A 24,528-nucleotide genomic window follows, 5' to 3' on the forward strand; every position below is an offset into this window, starting at 1 on the left:
ATTAAATTCTCATTTCCAAAAATTGCTTTTCTAGTTATAACTTTATTTTTATATTTATTTCCTTTAATTGTTTAGATATTATTAACCCTTTATTTACAGACAGTATTTAAAGTACCATCAGATTCAAAATTGAATTAAAATATATTGAGAGATTGGAATACCATCGGTAAATAAAAGTATCAAATCTATATAGTGTTCTTTATCCACACTAGATGACATTAGGGGTTCTATGAAGGTGTATTCGCTCAAGGCAGCATCTTTAAGCGTCTTGTCTTCATTTAAACGCCATTTTATGAGCTCGTCACCTACATTTGCATTTACTGATATATCACCTCCAAAATTGAAGGTAAGTCCCAATATATAATTTTTTCTCTCTTGCCAATACTTTATTAATGATAATGTTAAAATTTAAATATATTTAATGCTTATTTGTTAAATGTTTCAAACCTGTTTTATTGACTGGTACTTATAAGTACCGTCAGGTCTAACAGAAGATATGGGAAAACTTTCATTTATAACCCATTATTGTTTGATTTTTTTTAACGTTTTTATTTCAAAAATGTTGTGCCTTTATGTGAAATTAATTTTATTTTATAGATTTAAAACTTTATTTTTAATAATGATATATTTGTTTATTTATTTTTATTTATAAAAATAAAAATTAGTTAATTATGAAGACATTATTTGTCAGTAATAAAGGCAAATTTGTTTTGTGTGAATAGTATATATTTGATTTTTTTACTTCTTGATATTTATGACTTATTTTTTAAAAGTCTTATGAGTCTTATTTTTTTAAAATCCCAACTTTACTACTAAAAAAATTTTTTTTAATCGCAAATTATTTTTATGAGAGATTATTTGTTGTTCATTAAATTTTACTGCAGTTCATTAGATCTCAATTTTTTTCAAAGTAATATCATTTTTAGCCGATTTACGCAGTCGATATGCTGCGTTCCTTATATGACAGAGACAGAAAATCCAAGAAGTGGTGGCACCGCTTGTTTTATGCAATGCTGGAAATGGCTCTAATGAACTGTTATGTTGCCTATAAAGAGTTAAATGAGACAGTATCTGTACTCGAATATAAAAGGAGAGTGACTCAGGGTTTTCTCACACTATCGAGATCAGAACCAAAGAAGAGAGGAAGGCCAAAATCAATGGAAAATCTGCAAAATGTCTCACAACATCTTGGAAGCAATAAGCGGAGGAGAAAGAACTTTTCAGTTTCGAACGCAATTCGTCTACAAAACAGAAGATGCCATTGACCAACATTTGTAAGTTCTCGCGGTCGGTGCGATTTTTGTCCAAAAATGGCATTCAGAGAAAGTCACATTCTAAATGTAGTATGTATGAGGTATTTTTATGTTGCAATGAAAAGAAAATTGTTTTTATCAATATCATCAGTAATAGATAACATGTAAATAAGAATAAAAATAAATTAATTTCAAAAAATTTTTTGTCCTGATATTTTTTTTGCCCTTTGAGTACCTACGGTACTAACTAAATATCGTCTCATTTAATTGCTATGATAATGCAATAATCATTATTTTTATTGCTTATATCTTTAAGTTTGCTCCTAAGTAATCAAGAAAAAAATATTTGAAATAAATTTTTTATGTAATTGATAATGTGGTGAATAAAGGGTATTATTAAAAAAGATTTACCTTTGCAAGCAGATATGTAGAGAAGCGTCATTTCAGCCACGCCTCTGTTAGCAAGCCTGGCTTGTTGGAACAGCAATTTTTGTTTTTCCATTTCTTGTTCCTGAAGTGCAGAATATTATTTTCGTCAGTAAAATACTATAAAAGTTCTAATAATAATTACATTATTCCTTGACATTTATTACTTGTTTTTCATACCTCATTGAGATATATTGGTTAATGTATTTTAACTAATATTTTTCAATGATAGAATTCTTTGAAATTTTGTTATAAAACTTCTAAAAATAGTAAATTATTAAAAAAAAGGCAGTAAGAAATATTTTAATCATAAGAAAACTAAAGTTTTTTAAATAGAAAAAAAATCATTACTATTGTGGTTTAGCTATACATGTAGATTTTAGTTTCAAAGCATTAGTTATGCGTTAAAGTGAAAATTTAATACTAATAATTTATATTATTAAACTAAAAACTATTTATGCTATAAAAACGACTTTATAGTTTTATATCATATAATTATTTATTATAAAACAAAATATATGATATAAAACTATTAAAGCATCTAAAAATCACATACATACCATTATACGAGCAAATTTTTTCTTTCCCGAATGGCAGCATGAAAAAAATGCTAGATGAAATATACTAGAGGAAGGCAATACACTGAACAATAAAAATTTATTTTGGAAGACATTTATTGGTCAGAGTTTCAATAAATCTCTTTAACATTAAAATTACTTTTTAAGTTTTGAAATCGATCACCCTATTTTCTCTATAATAATAAACTTTCTTTTCTTTTCATGAATTGGCTTTTATTGGCTGTCACAAAGGAAGACAGAAATCAAAACCACAGGAACCCCAGACAGAAGCTACGGATTTCCGATTCTACAGTGTTTGTTTATATGTTTATACATGTCATATAGATGTTTACAACATTATATAATTTTCTTATCATTTTCAATTTTTTTTTCTTTTGTTTCTCTTCAGTTTGTAAACTCTAATTTGTTTAGTCACAACTAACCTCTGAAATGTAGAGAAGTTGAATCTATAAATATCAACTTTTCTATGTAAGTTCAATCCATTGTCACCATATGTTTTCAGGTATATTTATTCCCTTCATTTAATTATTACTTTGCTAAAACATTAAATATGATTAAAGGTAGCTGTCCAGTCTCCAAAGAAAATCCATTCCGATGGGATTCTCTGCGGAGATTTCATGGATGTTTTGTCGCATCTTTTTTCCTTTTTTTTTTCTCCATCTTGTGCTCATGCAACTGGTTAGATAACTATATTATAAGTATCGGGGGCCGCAGGATAGTGTTATGCTATGTATTAAGTGGTTAAAAAGTAACGAATTCAATGAATACGCGTCATAGGAAAACTTGTAGGTTAAAGTATTTTTTCATAGATTATGTGTAGATAAATTTTCCTTGCTGCTTGACTTCTTATATAGTGGAATAGTAAAAAATGAGCAAGATATGGGAGGTATTAACATCCAGAGATTCAATTTTAAGAAGAGTCGTAAAAAAGTCCTTTTTAAAATAAAATATAATGAAAGAATAAAAAAAATCATTATTTTTTCATGGGTTCACTTACATGCTCTATGATATGGTTCTTATAACACATGATTCTGTAACCGCGGTGTATGGATTTTGCTATTAATTCAGTATTTCTGTAATTGATTTAAGAAGGTTAAGGCGGCCACGAAATGATATAATTTTTCTTTCTAGTTCTTTAATGCTATATGAAAGTAGTAAATTAATCTTAAAATATGATTTCAGTTTTTCTCCCTTAAGATATACTGTAATAGTTAAATTTATGAAACAAACTAGATATTTTTTTAAAATTTAAGATTCTTTATTTTTTTATCATCAATTACAATTTTATATATTTATCTATATATGTATGCATTGAATCTCGACATATCTCAATTATATCACAAAGCATGCATTTAAATGCATTCCATATATTTTTATTTTAAATACTATCAGAAAACTCTTTTTAAGTATTAATTCATCCTCAGGTGGAATTTAAATAATATATTAAATTTTGGTGATGGTATAATCATTTTGAACACTTGTGATTCATCATGTCATTATAAGTATTCTTAATTGAAAAGATTGATTCGTTTTCAAATTTCTAAATGAATTAAAACATTGCATCAGTTAAAAAACCAGGACGAATCTCATTCAATTATGCACGAACACGTTTAGAAAATTTTAAATACATTTCGACATTCAAAATCGTATCAGCAAATAGTGGGTAGTTTCTTTTAAGAAGAAATGTACCAATATTTAGATGAATAGATATATTAATCGGAAATTTCTAGCTGAATTTTTCTGTTAAATATAAAATTTTAAACCGCCTTTGAGTAAGAGTTGCAACTTACATGGATGGATGGACCTTCCTCTTCTCCGTCTTCTTCTTCTTCATCTTCATCGGCTCCACCACAGCTCTAAAAGATAGAGTATAACAACAAATGTTTTTATTAGTTGAAATAGAACAATACATAAATGGCAAATTTATTCACATTAAATTTATAACATTCGTTTTGTCACGTATTAATTAATTATACAAAAACTGCATTTTCTACTTTCTCGTATATGTAGTATTGAGGAAGTATAGTAATTGTCGAAAAATTCGAACTCGTGATTTAGATGAATATCCACGTTTTAGATCTCCCTGAGTTCGGAAAACACATTTTTAAAAATTGCACGCCTGTCTGTCTGTCTGACAAAGATAGCTCAAAAATGTTTTGAACTAGATGGCTGAAATTTGGTATACGGTCTTTACATCAAATTTGCAAATTTCTATTAAATTTTGAGTAAGGTCTTCAGAGGAAGTTCGTCTGTCCGGCTGTTAGAATATAAATTAACACGATAGCTACAAAACGAAGAGAGCTAGATAAATAAAATTCGGTACACAGATTTAACATCTAAAGATTTATCAACGTTTGAGCCAAAACTAACTTCAGGTTGACTATCTGTCGATATGTACTTTCAGAAAAAGTAAAAGCGATAATTCAAAAAAGTAATGGCTCAAATATATTAAATTTGGTGTGAGAATTTGTGACTACAAGTGCAGTCAAATTTTTGTTTCTGTCGGTTGATAAAAACGTCTCTAAAACAGATTCAATTTTTGGATGACATAAACGCATGTCAGGGATTACTCACCAAATAACTCACCAAGGATCATATGATTGAGTCAAAGAAATGCTAAATTCGTACCAAAAGTATTACAAAAATGATTTCTACCCGGACTCAAGAAGTTTCCAAGTATACATATTCATCGAATCTCGAGATCAAATTTTTTAACGATTAACGAACTTTCACTTTGTTAACGAGAACAAACCTGTAATTTGTTTTTTTAATATCTTCAGATATGTGGAAATAATTCTGTCACATTCATACATTCATTCATAAGAAGGTTTGAACTATTATTTTTTGACTGAATGTTTATAAACATTATAAATCATTTATTATCTAAGAAACAATAAAATGAAAAATATTTTATTCAAGAAATTGATAAATTACCTTGCTGAAGATATCGGCGTAATGCATGTACAAGTCATCTTCACTCATTCCACCACTAAGAAGAGAAAACAATGCATACATTATTTAAAGGGCATTAGAGATATAAAAGTTCAAAAATCAGAGAAATCTTCCCTGTAGACAACTATAAAGAAGGTATGACCAAACCTACCTTTGCTCTGTTGTTGCATTTCTGCAAAAAGCGACTACCAATTGACTCAGACGATCTGGTTTTTCTTCTTCCTCTTCTGCTTCCTTTTTGGTCTCGGCATCTTCAAAGGATTGCTGCAGAAAGCAAATTTTGTTGAGAATTAAAAAAAATTATTGTTTTGGTATTTATTACATTCTGATTCTGAACGCCAAAGAAATCGTTCGGAAATTTGTAATATAGTTATGTGAGAGCCCATAGTCAAATTTTAAAAACTACTTTGGTATCGCCAGCGTGTGTTTATAAATTGTTTTATTGGAAAATTCATATGAAGTGAGCAAAGTAAGTCCAAGAGAAATGAATTATTGAAAGTGCAGAACAAATAAAAGTTCTGCCCATTATCTCTGTTGTTTATATAAGTGATTGAAAAATGAAGTAGAATTACCGCAAAACACAAAGTGCAATTAAAAGTTGGATTACCCAAACATTTACGTTTTTATTGATACTATGATATAATGAATTTCATAAGGAAGTTTCATGTAATTACTTCACACGGCTCAAACTGTTTATCATAGTTTAGTGCTTAAAATTAATTTGATGAGAAACTTATAAACACCAAGTTATACATATGATATTTAATGGGAATTAAATGCAGCCCTATTATCTACAAACTAAGTAGCCACCAAAGCTGATTAATAATAAACAAATCGCAAATGCTTTTATGATGGAAAATGTGGAAAATCTTTCAATAAAAAATAGGAACTTCGATAAATATATGCCTTCAACAATGTGATTAGATAAAAAATTTTAAATAATATTAAATATAATTTTTATAATATAAATGTGAAGAAAAATATTCGCTAGGGTGTTGCGAAGAATTTCGGATTAAAAATTAAAGCCGAAGCAGGCAGAAATGAATATAAATCTAATTAAATAGGAGCAATGAATTATAATCAATAGATTCAAACAGAAAAAAATGTCCTTAAAAACAAATAATAAAAGAAACAATAAATAATTATCTTTATTATTATTGCTTTTAATTTTATAAAAAAAATCCATCTATCTAGGAATAATAAGTATAAGTAATGCGAAAAATTTTAGTTTGTAACTCATGTATTATATATAGAATATATATAAAAAATACATTAAAATTTATTAACAAAAACTGAAATCATTTTGTACTTCATTCAAAGATTTCTATAAAAATGAAAATGAAAAAATAAAATAGTAATTTACCGTTAAGTTTTCAATGAGCTGCTCCTGGCCCGTGTTCTCTTCTTCTAGCCACATTTCTTTGAAGATCTGCAGGAAAATGTTGATTGCTCTGTGCCTATTTTTCAGGAGAAGTTCAAAGTCATTTTAGTTCATTTGTTTTAAAATAAATGCAAATAAAAAAAATGCAAAAAATGTAAATATTAAATAAAAGGATATATATATATATATATATATATATATATATATATATATATATATATATATATATATATATATATATATATATAAGGGTACGTCTTTTGTTATGTAAGAAATTGTTTTAATATAACCTAATCTATAAATCTGGAGAAAGTAACTTTATTTAAGCTCTTCATTTATGCAATTGCATTAAGTCTCTAATGAGGTGTTTCTCTCTCCCCCTTTCCTCCTTTTTTCTTTCTTTCTTTTAATGGATGCGCTCGAAAGTGTGTGCTTTTTTGTCACCAGACACAGATTTCTGTAAGCGAAATCTTTTTTCAATGGAAGAAAAAAAAGAAAAAAACGTATCAATTTAATCTTAGCTATCTCATGACATAGTCGAACGACCCTGAAAGAAAGACGACTCTTCTTTCAAGGTTAGCGAATGCTTCTATTTACAAGATACTGCAATTCAGACATTCTTACTTTAAAACTTCCTAACTGAAGAATAACTAATTCCTACATAGGTAGCGATAGGATTGTCCTTTCTTAATAATCAGTTTGGAACTTCCAAGCAGGGAGACTTAGCAATCAATAAGGACGAAAGAAAGCTTGAATTTTCTTTTCACTTGTTATTCCAAGCGGGGATTTGAAAAAAAAATAGTTCTACAAATTAATTGATCCATGGAAAACTTGTAAGTAACTAATTAAAATTAAAGTATTTTATTTAACATCAATTGAAGGAAAATTATTTTATTTTGTGTAAATGTATAAAAAAAACTAATGTAAAAACTTCACATTTTTATTGGCGTGCTAGAAAATAGTTACTTCAACTATTTCTACAGTTTATTAATCATTACACTAAATCTTATAAAGTTATGCAATCATTTATTTTCCTCAAATAGATTATCTGGTGCCGCTATGTGTACGAAATTAACATTGAATCGTTAGTTTAGAAATAAATAAAAAAGTGAATTTTTATCAACTACGTAAGTGTACAAAATTTCAAAATTCTTTTTAGCGGCAAGCAAATAAAAAGTCGATTACAATACTTTATTTTTATTAACATGAAAAAAGCCAAATTAAATAAAAGTTTTTTTCGGAGTTGCTTTTAAAAAAATACTGTATTCTGAGATAAAATAGCTCTACTTTAATATTTTGCTTAATTCACATCTGGCAACATAAAATATTGATATGAACATAAATTTATGTTGTATAAAAACAAATTTATTATTTGAAATCCTTTGTAGTCATTGTTTTCTCTATTATTAATTTATTCTGTTAAAACGACATGCTGAAGATGACTGAAAAAAACACTTCTTTTTAAAATTATTCCTTTTAAATTCGAGTTCTTAAAAAAATCGATTTTATCATTTATTATATGTCCTCAAATTTCGATCTCAGAAATAAACTGTAACCCTCATAAACTCATTTCTTCATTCATTTTTCTATTGCAAATAATTTTTTGACTGATTCTTCCATATAGGCTATTAAAATCGTATAAGAAAATCATTTCTGTTAATAAAAAAGTTATTAATAAAAGTTAAATTTTATATCACAATATGATGAAACAGAATTTTTCAAGCAAGTTTATATCCAATCCACACATGAGAGGGAAATGGCAAAATGCAAATTTTTCATTGTTTCATGCACAAATTATTGCTATTATTAATTTAATTTTTCTTCATTCTCTAATAAAATAACCTATGTCATTGCCCCAGTATATTATTTGTTAATCGTTCTTTTGTGAGTGACATTTTCAGTTTGATAAGGAGTATAAAATATTTGTAAACAATTTAATCTTTCTTCATTGTCTAATACTAGCTAATCTATGTCATTTTTCCACAATGTTATTTGTTGATGTCTTTTGTATATAGCAATTCCGGTTTGATAAGAAATAAAAAAAATGCTTATTATGATCGTTTTAGTTCTTTAATATGATGTCTGAGCGAAACCGAGATGCTGATGTGTGAAAACAAAAGGCAAAAACATTTTATCGTGACTCACCAAATTTCTAACGATTTTAATAGATTATTAAGGCACTTCCAAATTTATTAAGAAACAAAATCTTCAATGTTATTTTCTCTCAGCAGTAGCTATATCCGATGGAAAAAAACCTTTGAGTTGCAAAATTCCGTCGACCATGGAACACCGGCATGCTGATTTTTACATGATTAGTTGCATATGCATAGATGGATAGATGTATGTTTTTCTATTGACTAATAATTTAACTTACATTTCGACAAACTGATGAATATTAATAAAATGTCAAATCATCTGCAGCTTAACTGTTTTCTTGTTTAATTTTATTTTAATTGCATGCGAATCCGATTCAAGCATAATATGCGCGCTTCATTGTCTTCTTCAATGGAAAAAATAGACTGAATAGCCACACTTTGGTAATTAATTTTTGAATACAAATGCTTGTTACGACTAATGTCACAAACAAAACAGATCAGAAAGAAAAAAATATCGATTGAATCTCAGATCTACTCGTCCAGTTCTTGATACTCAAAATTGAAGAATATATATATTTATCCCCATCAGAACAAATCAAATCTTGCCAGATTAAATATAACCATGAAGTTACATTTGACTGAGTATTAGCGACATGTCGAAATAGCCGGGCAATTGTTCAGTATGGAACTTCCACTCATGATAAGAAAAAAAGTAAGATAGTAGTAAAAAAGTAAGGTAGTTTAAAAAAATAAAATTGCAATAGTTTTATTAAGGGTGGATATATTCCACATGCGAATTAAATTCCATGTTTGAACAGAATAGATGATGACAGCATTCAAACGTCACCGGTAAAGTAGAGTTAATTGTGCCATAGGCTTCCGAGATGTCTGTTAGAATATGGCAATGTTGACGCAGTCAACGCTGCCATAGATCGATTAGATAGATCGACGATTAGAGTGCAAGCACAATAAAGTTTTTGAGGTTAAAGAAACCTTTCCCAGGTAAAACTCATTGATAACCAGTAGATGTTTACTGAGAGAGAAAACAGGTAATTTTGATGCAAGAAATTTGAGATAGGTAGGACAGATATGCGAGACGAGCACGGATGGGGGTAGTCAAGCCCATCCACCACACATGACATATGCTGTGTCGAATATCGAACAGATTGTCATATTTATGTAAGAGAACTGCACACGAACTCATCATCTCCATTGGCAGTGTACTAAATATTATGCACATAAAAGTTAGCCTTCTGAAAGACATTCACGCTAGATAAATAGCATGGCAACTGAAATACAGCAATATAATCGTAAGAATGAGAATGTATTCAGTTCAGAGCATGCATTTAATGCAATATCAGGCAGAAGATGTTCCTTTCCTTCGTCATATCTTTACAGAGAACGAAATGTGGATGCATCATCATCTGACACTTGCGATGAAGAAAGAATTTCAGATCTGATGACGAAGTTCAGAAAACCGACGATAATTGGCTCAGTCAACTGATTTCTTCTGTACTTATTTAGAAAGATTGGGTTACTGATAACACAGATGTTTCAACAACTATGGTAATAAAAGGAAAAAGTAATATGTACCAATACCTTTTTTTCTTTGACTATCACTTAACCAGTTGACTGCGGAATTCATTTTTTGAAAGACTCTCAAGCCCCTCTTTTTAAAGTCAAGCATATATATGTCGAACGCAATACAAATGGTTGCATAGTAAATCTAGCAAAAAATCATTATCAAGTGGATATGATTTCATTTTTATTAAATAAAAAATTACCATCGACCGCGATAAAATGAAGATTTGGATTGACGAGTATACATGTCGCACACACTTAGCTGGTTTATAACACTGAATAAACCTTTTCTGTCAAAAGATTTATTATTTTACTCTTTGAATTAGTCTCTTAGCTCTGAATATGTGTTCAGAAATATTTTATTCATCAGAAAAGTGTTCAGGTTTTTCATTCAATATATATAGTGTGTAATGGGATTCTATATTAAATATGAAAACTATTTAATTTTGTGGTATTGTTTTATATATAAATCTAAGAGACGTGAAAAATATGATGTCATTAATGGGTGAATCGGTCGTTCCTACTTATCAACATATATGAAATTAATTTCCACTAGAAATAGTCAATCTAACTGTCAAATGCATTGATTTACTGAATAAAATGAATGTCAAACAAATGTTTGTTTCTGTTTTGAGTAATAATTGCAAATACGAAACTGTCAAGAATTTCAAACAAAAATTTCAATCTACAGGCATTCAGTGAGTGACAAAAATTTCAATCTAAAGGCATTCAGTGAGTTAATAATTCAGAGAAGAAATAATTTAAGGTAATTTGAATGGTGCTTTAAAGAATGAAGTTAGTTACCTTCGTAGGTTATACAAAGGCACACTACGCAGACAGTTAATTGCTATGCGCTTCTTGGAAGTGGACAGCAACTTCTGCCAGGCTATTCTTGCAGGTCTAGCATTGTGAGCCTAGGGGGATGGATCACATGCCAACAAATACATTTCCACTAGGAAGAAGTTAGTTGCTAGCATCCACACGAAGCAATCACAAACATAAAATGCATTCACTACACAAAAAATATCTTCGTCTTACAGTTACAAATACAGTATTTTAAATTTTTAAGTCTCACAAAATATTTATTTTTGATGCAAGCAAATATGTGAAGCTTATTCTCTATGTTATAAATATATATATTTGGGGATGTTTAATGTTATTGGGAATATCTTATTTAACATGAAATTTTTACGTCGAATATCAAGAAGGAAGTAGATGTTGAATAATTAAAATTTTAAGTGATATAATTTGAAATGAATCTGAGTAGCCTGAAATCAACAAAATATTTTATCTATAATTTTATGGGTTTTATATATGGAATTTTAGAAAAAAAATAATTTTATTGTAAAAATGAGTAACATTTATAGAAATGTTTTACATTTTTCCTGTGATTTTGTCGATTTTAAATTTCCTTAAAACTATTTTTGACATAGTCATACTATACAATAAACTTTTGAAAATTTTATTACATATAAACTTAATAATCATTGCTTGTTCTTGATAGTTAAGCTTCAAACTTCATTATTCAGAGAAGTGTGGACAGAAATTATAATATTTACTGTTAGAATAAAAAAATCAAATAGCTTTAGAACAGCTAAGTAGATAAACAATGATATTAATTATAATATAATCCTGTTAAATCATTGCTATAATGTAATTACTTCGTACAGAACTGTTGGATAACAACTTCAAACTTTTCACAACAACGAGCAAGACAGTTAGTATCGAAGGAATAATAAAACATTGGTTAGTTTTTCCTAAAATAAGTAATATCATGCTTCGACATGAGTGTCAATCATGCGTTCCTTTCTTTTGGTATTTTTACCTTGGTAAGCTGTGAAGTGATGTCATCCTAAAACAAGCAATCACAGCTCGCTTTCTTTGCAAGGAAACAACGCTGCGAACAAGACCCTTCATTTGACCTTGAGGATGGTCAATCTGTTGAAAGCAAATTCGGTTTTTGAATGGAGAAGTCACTGGCAGATGCTCAGTTGTTTCTTTTTTCAAATTCAAAGGATTGCGAATTTAAAAATCAAATTTGGCTACATTTTTTCTTTTACTTTTGAAATGTTTATTAGGAAGAGATTCGGGATTTTAATAAAGTATTTCAATAGCAGAATTAGCAGAATTCATTAAAAAATAAATAAAATATTTTTTAAAAATAAAAATATAGTGGAATCAGTAATACTCTTAATATGCATTGCGTATGAAATAGAAATTAAATGAATTTCTAAGGAATCTTTTCTTTCTTTCTTTTAAAAAATCTATTAGTAAGCTGTTCTAAAATACATAAAGTTCCTTTAAATTTTGTAGAATATATTATGGAGTTCAATAAAATATTTAATCCATGCTTGCTCGACGAAAGATTCAAATCAGTTTTTAAATGCTTTGTAACTTTCCATTCTTTTAAGCATAAAAAATAAGCATGTGTATTAAGAAATGTAAATGACATTTAGCATTTGTATTATTAACGATTCTAAAATAGAATGCATAGATATTGTAAAATGGCAAAGACATTATGGCATCACATTTAATCAGAAAATGAAAAATAATATTTCTTTAAATTTATAAATTTTCTCCATTTTTTTCTAAAAAATAATGCAACATTTAGGATGAAATGGAATAAGAACTTTACCATATGCAATCCGTAGAGAACTTTAGCCATGTCTATAATTTTTTCTACTAGTTCATCTGGTGATACTTTTTGTGTGCTTTCTCGTTTGGTTCCTAATTTACTATACAAATAATGCTGCCAACTCATGACGTCGCTTGGATCAATCTGGGAAGAATAGAAAGAATTCGTCAAAACACTATTTTTAGATGAAAATTACAGATTTTAAAGAGAATTAAAGGACATGTATGTCTACCTTATCAGGAAGGGTAAGCTGTAATTTGATATAATCGAAGATATCGTATTCTTGAACTTTCTGTAAAAGAAAAATGACATACATATTAACAGATATTAATGTATTAGAATTTTTTTTATAAAACCAAAACATTCGGGTTTTTAAAATTATTCTACAACAAAATATTTCGCAGATGTGACATGGCAGTTTTATTAATTTGTTTTTTTTTCCTTTGTCATTTCATTAATCTTTCATCTGATTGTTTGCACACGAATTAATTTTCTAAGCTCTCTCTCTCTATATATAATGCTAATGTACGTGGTACAGAAATCGCTCTTATTATACATTATCGAATGGCAACAATCAAATGTTAACAGACGGTCATATGAATTTCAGTCTGCTTCATTGAACGCTTTTACTGCTGTAATTCAAAACTTCGCTTAGTTAATTAATAGAGCTAAAAATATTATAAGAAATATTCTGGAAATGTTTCGCCGTGTCACCAAAAAAAATCCATTCAGCCAAAGGAAAGAAAATATAAAAGAATTCAAGATATAGGCTCCAAAGAGAAAGTTTAATGAAGTTCGAAAATAGGCTTAACTTTCCCAGATGCGAAATGATTATGACCTAATTATGAAAATTGATGAGCATATATATTCCAACAATATTTATTATGTTATAAAAATAGTTTTTATATTAACTTAAGATTTAAAAAAATACCTTTGGGATGATATCAATTTCATTTTTGTACATTTTCCCCTCTTTATTTTAATAATAGTTTTAACTCAATTTAATAGATATTGCTTCTAAATGTTATGATGAGATTCACACTTTTCCACCAAAATATTTAAATATATATTATTATCAATGATTAATTCCGTAGTAATATTTTCATTTCCGTTTTTGGTTTTTAATATATAACTTTTTAATTTGCAGTAAGTCGATTTCATGTTTTTCAGTTTATAAAATATGAAGATGAATTTTAAACACTGCAGTTTGTATTCCTTATATAACATCGCAAAAAGTCAATAATCAGAGCAGGCAATTTAGTCACCTGTGAGGCTAGTTTGTAGTTAAACCTTCTACATTTTGAAGTTGTTAATAAATAGCATGTATCAGATTCAAAATATTCAATTTACATATCTCGTGAAAACTGAGTTTTAAAAGTTATTTCGATTTATTTATTTTTTTTACTTTTATTTATTTAATTTTATTTATTTATTTATTTGCACTGAACACAGCTATTTATTTTTTTGTTTATATCTCATCCAAAGTTTTTATAGAATTTTTTATCATCATTTTATATCTAAAATGATTTTGATCATTTTAGATATAAAAATGATGATAAAAAATAGATCAGGCTGATGCTGGAGATGATAAATAATAGATTGACAGATTTCACTGATGCTGGAGATTACAGTTACCTTGGCGATAATCAAGTATGGACGATGAAACTTTTAACTATCATAAAACAACAAATAAACATTCGTTACTTTTTTTCCAGTGTAGCAAGCCTTTAGAAAAGATGTTTCAGCTAATCTATCTACGATAACGCATACCACGATCTAACTTGATAACGCAAATCATTCTTTCTCCGTTTCCTTTTTCCAACAACACGCATTGTAAGCATCTCAGAAATGATTTAATGAAACAAATCATCATTATGTGTTTGAATTAATGGTTTCTAAATGTTATAGAATACTAATAATGATACAGAATGTTGACGAGATGTTAATGGAGAATATTTCTTAAAAATGCGTATATAATGTGTGATACCCAAGTAGCACAATATTATACATTATTATGCAATATTATATTATATCATTTAATATTTAACAATTTTATACAATATTGTGAATATTTTTTAATATCATACAATATGTAGGTGTAACTAGAGTAGACACTAATTCTGCACAAAAGATTATCTAAAAACATGATAATATTAAACACCATTGTTGCTAGAAAAAAAATGTTGTTGCCTCCCGTATAACCTTTATTACATGTTATAATTCTAGTACTTAAGATATGGAAACATCTTACAAATGTAGCTTTTCGTGGATAATTAACTTATAATATTAAGTAACACAATTCAACAATAAATGAAAGCCAAAAATTTCTTATAGGGCACTTCTGAATATTTTCCCATGTAATTAAAATTATAAATCCATTTTCTACAATAATATTAATTGACTATCAATTAAAGTATCCTTACTCCTTTGAGGAACATATCCTTAGCATGTTGCACTAATTCTTGTTCCCTTCCAGCAAAGAGGTTCAAGCCGATTGGCAGCAAACGTTTCAAGCAAGCCACCATCAGACTCGATGCGAGCTCCTTTTCTTTGTCACGCTTCACGTCACGGTCACGCTTCTTTTTAACCTATTCATTTGTAGAAAATGATTAATAAAAAATGGATATAAAAATATAGTGTAGAATAAATAAGAAGAAAGAACAATGACTGATATGCAATAATAAATGAACTAAATTAGTTTAACAAATATCGTTGTTTCACTTAAAATTGCCCTTACATTAAAATATTTTTCATTATTAACAAGCAGAACCCGTACGTGTTACTCATAACATGATAATTGCCAGAAGAATCAAAACCAGAAAATAATATAAAGCATTAAAAATAAAATATTAAATAATAATAATATCGATCTGTTTAAAACTTTTTTTTTACTTTTTTGTTAGCAATTGATGAGTTAAGGACGATAAAAATCAAAGCAGATAACTGAAAATAAAGACGCAAAAAAGAAATAGAGTGGATTACAATTAAATTAAAAGGTAGCCTGCAAACAATGATTTTAATATAAATCAATTAATAAAGTAAGTTTTAATAAAGTTACAAAAAAATCTTCACGGTTATTGGTTTCAGGATTTGGCTTGTTGCCAAATCAGTAAAGAAGTAAAATGTCTCTCAGCGGATTATCCGCAGACTGATGACGATAATCTTTGCAGTTCACTAGGAAAAAAATTAATTTAAAATCAATGATTAAATGAATTCTGATCATTCTTGTTTTAAATTTCAGAGAAATGTTTGAAATATTAGCTAAAAAAAGATAACGGAATTAAAATATCGAATACAAGAATTCTATTTTCAATTAAAATATTGCGGGAAAAAAATTAATTAAAAATATTTCTCATAACATTGTTGATTATGGCAGAGGTACAAAACATATTTCTGTAGATATCAATTGTTTACTCTCTTTGACGGTGCACAAAATTTTTTTCTACGACCTTTAGGAACGATGCGACGAGCAAATTATTGTGTAAAATCATTCAAAATACCACAAAATATTCAAGTTTTTTTTCTACATTAAATTTTAAAACTCTGACTTCGAGATGATTTAAGTCACTTTATGACCACCTGTTAGCTAAATTTCTAGGCTATAGATTTCTTTTCTACAGGTTTGTTTGGACACTTCAGACACACACACATTTCTTTTGATAAGTTTAGATTTAGAGATATATTAAATATTTTATTAATTTTTATATTAAATATAATAAGCATGTATATTGAAATCTAGAATTTTCAAAAAAAAATGAAACAAGAGATTTTCTAGCAATATGATTTATTTTGAAAATGAAGTTAATATCCTCTTCCGAACGTACCTTTTTGGATGAAGTTGCAGTTTGCGGGACATTCTGGACACTGGCTCTTCCTCTGCCGGCGGCTGCAGGCATGATCAGAGTCATGTTGTCTATTTCATGCTGAGATATGAAATTCTGCTCCTCCCTTCGGTAATACTGCACAAATGAAAGACATAGATTAGTCAAGTTAATGTAACTTGTAAGATTTATAAGCTGAGAAATACTTTTCGTTGCATGAAAGAAAATATTTGATATGTGTTTCCTGAATGAATTGAATGAGTAATTAATAAATTTATGGAGGGGAGGGGGGAAATCAGTTTTTAGGAAACTACAATAAATCAGTATGATTTTTTTAGATAGATTGAAGGAAATACACAATTCAAATTCACATCCCAATCATGCAAAAAGAAAATTCAAATATTATGTCATCACTATTAAGAAAAAAATATTTGTAATCATATATTAAATAAAATATCAAACAGAGGTACAACTGGTTACAAGGAAAAATGTCTTAATGAAAGTATTTCAGAAGAAAACTATTAATCTTAAGAACAAAATTTCAAAAACTTTCATTTCATATGATGTAGTGAATGTCTGAATTAACTATAAAAAAAGAATGATTAGGGAACATACTAAAACATTCCTTCCAGTTCCATAAAATTAGTTCCGTTGCCATGACATAATTATTTAGTCATGACCATGGCGCATATTAATTACGAATTTTGAATAATACAGGAGTCCAACACGGAGTGTGTTCAATCTAAGAAAGTAAAGTAGTGTTTCAATAAATAATTTATTTTCTCAGATGTGTTTTTTCTCTCTAAACCTAAATGAAATGCGATTTCGAATTCTTTGTTGCTGAAGACGAAAATTTGCCTGCCTCTCCTTCAGTATTCCTGACTTTCCAGCTGATTGTGGTTCCGATATAAATAATTCATGTTAAATATGTAGAAATATTTCTTCTCTCCTCTCTACAACCTAGTTTTTAGCTTCGTCAAGTAATACATATTATGCAATACTTTTCTAATTCATACAGATGAAGTGACTCTCTAGGATTGGTATGCAGCATCAGTGGCAATTTCCATCTAAGCAATTGCTTAGTGCCATTAGTCTGAGGGAAGTCGCAAGCAGCTTGTTTAGAAATTGTTTTCAGACTAACTGCCAAATAAATAAATTAGTAAGAACAAAAGTTCTTTGAATTATTAACGATTCGGATTACAGTATGTGTGCCCATTGATTAATACAATCATTCATTAAAGTAATTATTTTTACAATATATTAGAATATTAATTATTTATTAACTAGTTACGTTATATTTTACTTGCTATGTACTATAAAATAATAATTTTACAGCTATTATATTTGAAGTATATATATCTATTATTTGTAAGCAAAGAGATTAATGATTATGATTATGATGATTATGAAATAGAAGTTAATGATTATGATTATTTTTTAATGATTATGATTATTTTTAATGATTATGATTAACTACTGATTATGATTATTTTTTAAAAAACTTTATTACTTAAATCATTTTTTCAGAGTAAATACATTTAAAAAAATAGATAATAACATACATATTTTCAAAAAATTACAAAAATAAATAACGTATTGATTAAAGTAAACTGTGAAGCTAAATTGGTCAATTTAGCTTCTCAGTTGGCGGAGGTTCTCATAATGTGCATTGTTTGTAATCAAAAAGTATCTAAATCTGTCTTTGTGGAAAGAAAGGAAGGAATATTACGAAGTGAAACTTCTTGCAAATGACTGCACATTATTAAAGCGCAAATATGAAATATTCTTATATATTTGTATTTGTTATATATTCTTATATATTATTTATTAAGGAAATATCGTTTCTATTATGTGTGCTGAACTGCTTCAGTAGGTTTAAAAACCATTGCAAGTCACTGAAGGAGTGTAGCAGATACTAATAATTGCTAGAAATTTAAGTTGCAACATAAATAATGATTTCTAAGATAAAACAAAGTAATTTTTATAATTATTTTCTTACTTTTTAATTTTGTTTTTGTATTATTTGTTTCCCCCACAATCTGAAAAATATTTTATCTAGATTTCTTATAAGATTCTTCTAAATCTTATAAACATCAGTTATTTTACTCTTCTACAATGGTCAGAAAAAGCGTATTTTTAACTACCCTGCATGTTAAATGTAATTTTACGAAGTTTTAACCAAGTTTTGACTGGCTGACATATTATTAAATTATAACTGAACAAAGAAAATCATATCATTTAAAACTACATAAACAACTTGATTACACTTAAAAAAAGTTTATTGAAATGATGAATTTGCAAACTAAGTAAGATAAAACATCTTAAACAAAAAATAATTAGAATAAAGAAAAGGATTAAAATTATTTTTTACCTGACTTTTGGACCATATGTTGAATATTTGTGCCACACAGTTGTACACCGATTCAGCTTCTTTGATGTTATGTTTCAACCAGTGTGCTCTACAAGCAAAATGCCCAAAATGTTATCAAAATGCAGGCTAAGAATACAATTTTTAGTAAAAAAAAACTGATTTTAAATCATTTTGAATTTTATAGCTACATTACATATAGAGTTATTCAGAAGGCAAGATTAACTTTAAAAATCAATGATTCACAAGCGAATGAAGATGGATTAATGAACAGAAAAGATTGGAGGGAAAAAACAGGTTTTTATTTGTTTCGGAACTCCTATACTGTAGTTTACACCATCGCATTACTTGCAGTTACCGAGTGATGCCATTATACGCGATAATATATTGGCCAAAACAATGAAAGATGTACTGTGCCCGTTAGAATAACGTTTATAATTGTTCAATATGTCATTTTCCATTTAGAACCTCAATTCAATCATGAAGAAATACGCGTTTTCATTGCTTTAAAGAACGCTTCTGTTGCTTATTATCGCTGTACCATTTCTCGCATCGAATAAGGTGCTTAATGCTGCTGTTTCCTGCCTAAAATCTGTATACTTGATTAGAGGACCGACCATAGAACTGCTGATATAAGTAATGTAAATTAGTGTAATTATTTATTATTTTAATTTTTATAGTAAATTATATGAACTAAATTTTAATATATTAAAAAAAGAATTTAGTTTTATTTCTATCACTACTACGCAAACGACATTCTTTTATCACCATTCGTTTACGAATTATGAAATTTTAAATTTGCTCCTGATTTCTGAAATGCTTTAAGTTTCATACAGCAAATTTTGCAATTAAGTCAATTTATATTTTTAATGCCTAACCTCTTTTAAGTTTAAAGAATATATGAAAATGTTTTTTCAGAATATTAGAAATCTCTTTCATTATCACCAGGATTATTTAACATCAATGCACTTAATTGCAATTATAAATAGAAAATTCACAATTCTATTTAATAAATGTGTCATTTTCAAAACTGAATCGAAAATTTTATGAATTTTAACTAACAGGCGAATAATTGTCGACTTAAAGTTGAACGAAGCGCATTCATCTCGATGGAAAAACTCTGATCATTTAAAGAGCATTAATTGCATTGAATATTAAAGAAAAAAATTATAAATTAATGTTTAGCAATGAGATAGATTTTATATAAATAATTGTAATCTGTTTTAATCTCTTCGTAGTCCAAAAAATGATTAACATTTTTGAAATTTGGAAATTTAAACGTATTTCTGGAATTCAATATCAAGGTAAACAAAAGATCCTTTAAATTGATAAGAAAATAATAATTTTAAATGAAACTTCTTACCTTTGCAAATCTACATATTTGATTAATAGAGGGTAGAAGGCATACACATCACGGACCAGCAAGCTAAATTCCTGTAATAAAATGTTTTAAAACGTGAGAAGTAAAAAAAAAAGTTGATGTGAGTAAATGTATTAATTTATTTACCGAAAATTCATGATTTTTGTCTCTTTAACTATAAAATTAATGAAGTATATTTTAAGACAGTGATTTATAATATAAGGTATTCAATTTATTTTTGAAAAATTAAAGAAAAACCATTTTTGTGCAAGATGATTTTATTGCATTTCTTAAAGAAATAATCTTTTAAGATATCGGGTGTCCACTAAAGTCCTTTTGCACCATATAAACATGAAAATGACGACAACTATTGATACCAATATGATGTCTAGGTATATTAAAGTCACCATGTGCTACACCGTATAAACAGTTAAATCTCTATCTAGTGACAAACAATGGAGCTTCATCGAAAAAGGTGCAAGATACGAGGAAAAAGTCAGTAACAAAATTATAGAATGTCTTCAGTTCAATACGAAAAGACACCTTAAGTGCAGTAACGCCTAGGACAAAAATCTGCAAAATACGCATTTCTTCACTCGCGATTAACGAATTTATTATTATACGTCATGAAACCTGTAAAAAACCCCACTAATTACCACAAGATAACTTTTTTTTCGGTGGTCATACTGCAGTATAAAATCTGCAGTATAAATTCGGGCATTTGTTTGAATTTTACTGCTCACACTTTTTATCATATCGGTTGCTACGTTGACACAAATAACAGTAATACATTATATGAAGTCCTGCAATGTTGGCTCAAAACCTGCTATTTCAGTTATTCTCAAAAGAAAAAAAATATTCTGCGCTCCCTTTTCTCCTCCAATTTTTTTTTTTCGTTCATTCTTGTGATGTAAATATTTTGGAAATACGAACAAACAATTATGCATTTTAAGTGTTCTATTCTTAATAGAAATATGCACAAAGTGTCTTCTTATACTAAATCAAAGATGTTCTACAATTCAACTTTCCTCCCATATCTTGTGCCGTCTCTGAGATAGGATCGCTTTCAGCTTATAACCGATCTCATCATGTTGCACATGGGCACTTTGCTATACCTAAAACTAAGTTTAGGGCAATAGTTTTCGCTTATGTCTAGTAAATGTGGGTATAGGAAATATAACTCTTTTTGCAATGAAATATTATATTTACAGGATTTTTAATTAACCTATAACTTTAAAATGAAAAAAAAACCTTGAAACTGCTGCAGATGAAATTACAATTTTTATTTTTATTGACATAAATATAGAAAAAGAATTTAATGGATATGGTTTCAAATCGAGACGAGGTAAGACACGATCCTTGTTATCTTGGATTTTACCTTACTTTGAACATAACCAAAAAATTTCTATTTTTATAAGACCTTTTACTATTGCTTTAAGAGCGTTTTGTCGACCTTTCTAATATTCAAACCCCTTTCCATAGAAATAATGTTTCAATTTTGTATAAATATAAACAAAAAAATGTGGTTTTCATTTGAAATGAATGGTTTGAAAAGAAAAAGAGCGAAAAGGACATTCATTTTCTTTTATGTTCTCTCTTATTATAGTGACATCCGATATGGCCCTAGAATGTTATAATTCTTCAAACTTGTAGATGTAAAATTCCTTTTATATATCATTTATATGTATTTTGATTAGAATTACTCACATCTTGCAACTGTCCTTCCACTTGAGATGTATCTTCGGTTGCCGACTTCAAATATCCTCTCATGGATTCTTCTTTATGGAATACCGCCACCGCGCGAGCGCAAATCTTCTCAGCCAAAGGAAGCACTGGGTCAATTAGAAGCTCCTCCGATGAGTTGATCACAATCTGACCAGCGTGGGCTAGAAATGAAATAAATCGTTACTACACCTTCATTTAATTACATTTTTAAAACGTTCAAGTATAATTGTTAAATGAAGAGACATGAAATTAATGCTTATAGGGGCTCTTCCAGATTTCTCAATACCATAGTATTGAGAAATATTATATATTATAAATAATATATTAAATATTGAAATATTATATTAAAAACAATTCATATTTATTCAGAACATTAAGTTACATTACAGTTATGGAAGGCCTTATTACAATCAAAATACGTCTAATGCATAATTTAAAAGTATGGAGAAAGTTTTTAGAATTGAAACAGCTACTGTATTAAAAACAGAGTTTTATCACAATCAATAGTAGTGGTTTCTTTGGAACTTTCTTACCTATACTCTAATAACGATGTTTTCCCATTCTCCCCAGCATAAAAATTGTGGATCTAGAATAAAGCAACAAAATCCGTAATTCTTTGATTTTGCAGAGTCCCGCAGATGAGAGTTTTCTGTTTTATAGTATAGTGAGGAAAAGCGAGTATGTCATTTGGTCACCTGTTTGACCATCATTTTAACCCTTTAAAGGGCCATTTTTTTCTAGTCATTATGCTAAAATATTTTTAGGCTTGAAATTAGAATAAGAAAAGGGTTTCATTTAGCTTCTTAGATAAATTTAATTTGATTAATTAATTAATTTGGTTAATTAATAATTAAGTAACAAATCAAGGCACATCCTTTTGTCTGAGATAAAGAACTGAAGCATCTAAGTTTCTGACTTACTAAAAAAAATTTCTCTGAACTTATGCCAACCTACATAATTCCATACAAAGATTGATAAATTTGGTGGGAAGCATACTTCCCACGGCCCTAGAAAGGGTTAAAAGATGGGAAGTAAAACTATGAAATATTTTTATTAATGTTTGTCAAGAAACTGATCAAAATCTAACAGTACTAAAAAAAACTCATCAAATCAGTTCAGGCAGCAAACTATTGTTTTTGCTCACCTGCTATGTTGACCATCCACGGAGCATTTTCTTCACCTACTGTTCTTCGAATCAAATTCAAAATATTTTTCAACAGACTGTTCAGATGTTCGCTTGTTACCATGGTTACGTGGTTTCTGGAAGAATTTAGATTTATGAATGAAAAAAATCAGGTTTGATTGAAAATAAAAAGTAATATGCTGATTGTTTTAGTATGAAATTTTGGTAATTTTTTTATGAATCCAATGCTTTCTTACCCAGATTGTACATTGACGTTGTCTGGACCTTGACTCCACCAGAAGGGTAAATAGCTGAATGAAAAAAAAATTAAAATATGGGTTAAAATGATGTCATTGTAACTATTACATATTAGTTAGAAGATTTAATTACAGAAATTAATTTTAGAAGTGCCATAAAATATTAAGATTAATTTTTCATTAGAATGATGTCTTTTGGATTTCTGACTCTCTGTAGTATATTAATGAAAATAAAAATAGCATGTAATACCTCTTTCAATACAGTAAAAGTAATATTTCTGACAATAAGAAGTGAATAAAAATGTGTGAAAAAATAATTTTAATATATTCCGGATAGTTATTAATTTAATTTTTTGTACCATTTTAACTATAGTAGCATGTTTTTGATTTTAGTTTTAGTATTTAATTCTGATTTATAAAAAATGTCTTTAGATAAAATATTAGCAAGCATAAATCAGTATTTGAAACCAGAGTTGTTCTGAGAATCGTCTGGATTTTAGGTACAGTAAAACTTCTTTATAAGCCACTCATGAATAGATGTTTAATATTAAAATATCTAGAATTATCTTAATTAGATCTTAGAATTATCTTTAATATTAAAATATCTCTATGAATTGCTATTCTAACATTTCTGATCTGCAGATTGGTGGATGCCTAGTGAATTTCTATGAAATCCAGTCCTTTCCTGTTACTCGTTTTTAAAAAAAGAGAGGATGAAGAGAACACACACTCTAAAGCAACACTATATCATCATATAGAAATTAGTAACCTTTCTCTCTTTCTCTCAGTGTCGATAGAAAACTACCAACTCTGTTTTCTACCAGCATAGAAACACTTTACAGCAGTAAGAAGCCATTTTAGCCATAATCATAGTCAGTCAGTCTCTAAATAATATATAAAGGTATTTTCTGAATCTAGATTAAATATATACAATTGTTGTTTCCCAATTGGGAGGGGGGGCACCACAGAAAT

The 24,528-nt window shown here is 28.2% G+C and overlaps 1 protein-coding gene across 2 annotated transcripts in view; it reads right to left on the bottom strand.

Moving 5' to 3' along the window:
* LOC129964130 (ryanodine receptor-like) overlaps positions 1–24,528 on the bottom strand; it is a 214,693-nt gene that overhangs the window by 45,486 nt on the left and 144,679 nt on the right. For both annotated transcript variants that reach the window (XM_056078821.1, XM_056078820.1), the window contains exons 71-85: positions 23,557–23,610; positions 23,321–23,436; positions 22,159–22,337; positions 20,455–20,525; positions 19,095–19,182; positions 16,727–16,861; positions 15,326–15,490; positions 13,135–13,194; positions 12,903–13,046; positions 12,093–12,205; positions 6,573–6,666; positions 5,361–5,473; positions 5,192–5,246; positions 4,048–4,113; positions 1,665–1,764 (exon numbers count right to left, since the gene is read on the bottom strand). In XM_056078821.1, coding sequence (XP_055934796.1) covers positions 1,665–1,764; positions 4,048–4,113; positions 5,192–5,246; positions 5,361–5,473; positions 6,573–6,666; positions 12,093–12,205; positions 12,903–13,046; positions 13,135–13,194; positions 15,326–15,490; positions 16,727–16,861; positions 19,095–19,182; positions 20,455–20,525; positions 22,159–22,337; positions 23,321–23,436; positions 23,557–23,610 — 1,553 coding nt within the window. The remainder of the gene's footprint in view (positions 1–1,664; positions 1,765–4,047; positions 4,114–5,191; positions 5,247–5,360; positions 5,474–6,572; positions 6,667–12,092; positions 12,206–12,902; positions 13,047–13,134; positions 13,195–15,325; positions 15,491–16,726; positions 16,862–19,094; positions 19,183–20,454; positions 20,526–22,158; positions 22,338–23,320; positions 23,437–23,556; positions 23,611–24,528) is intronic.

Source organism: Argiope bruennichi, chromosome 3 (assembly GCF_947563725.1).
Source record: "Argiope bruennichi chromosome 3, qqArgBrue1.1, whole genome shotgun sequence".
Taxonomy (NCBI): Eukaryota; Metazoa; Arthropoda; class Arachnida; order Araneae; family Araneidae; genus Argiope; species Argiope bruennichi.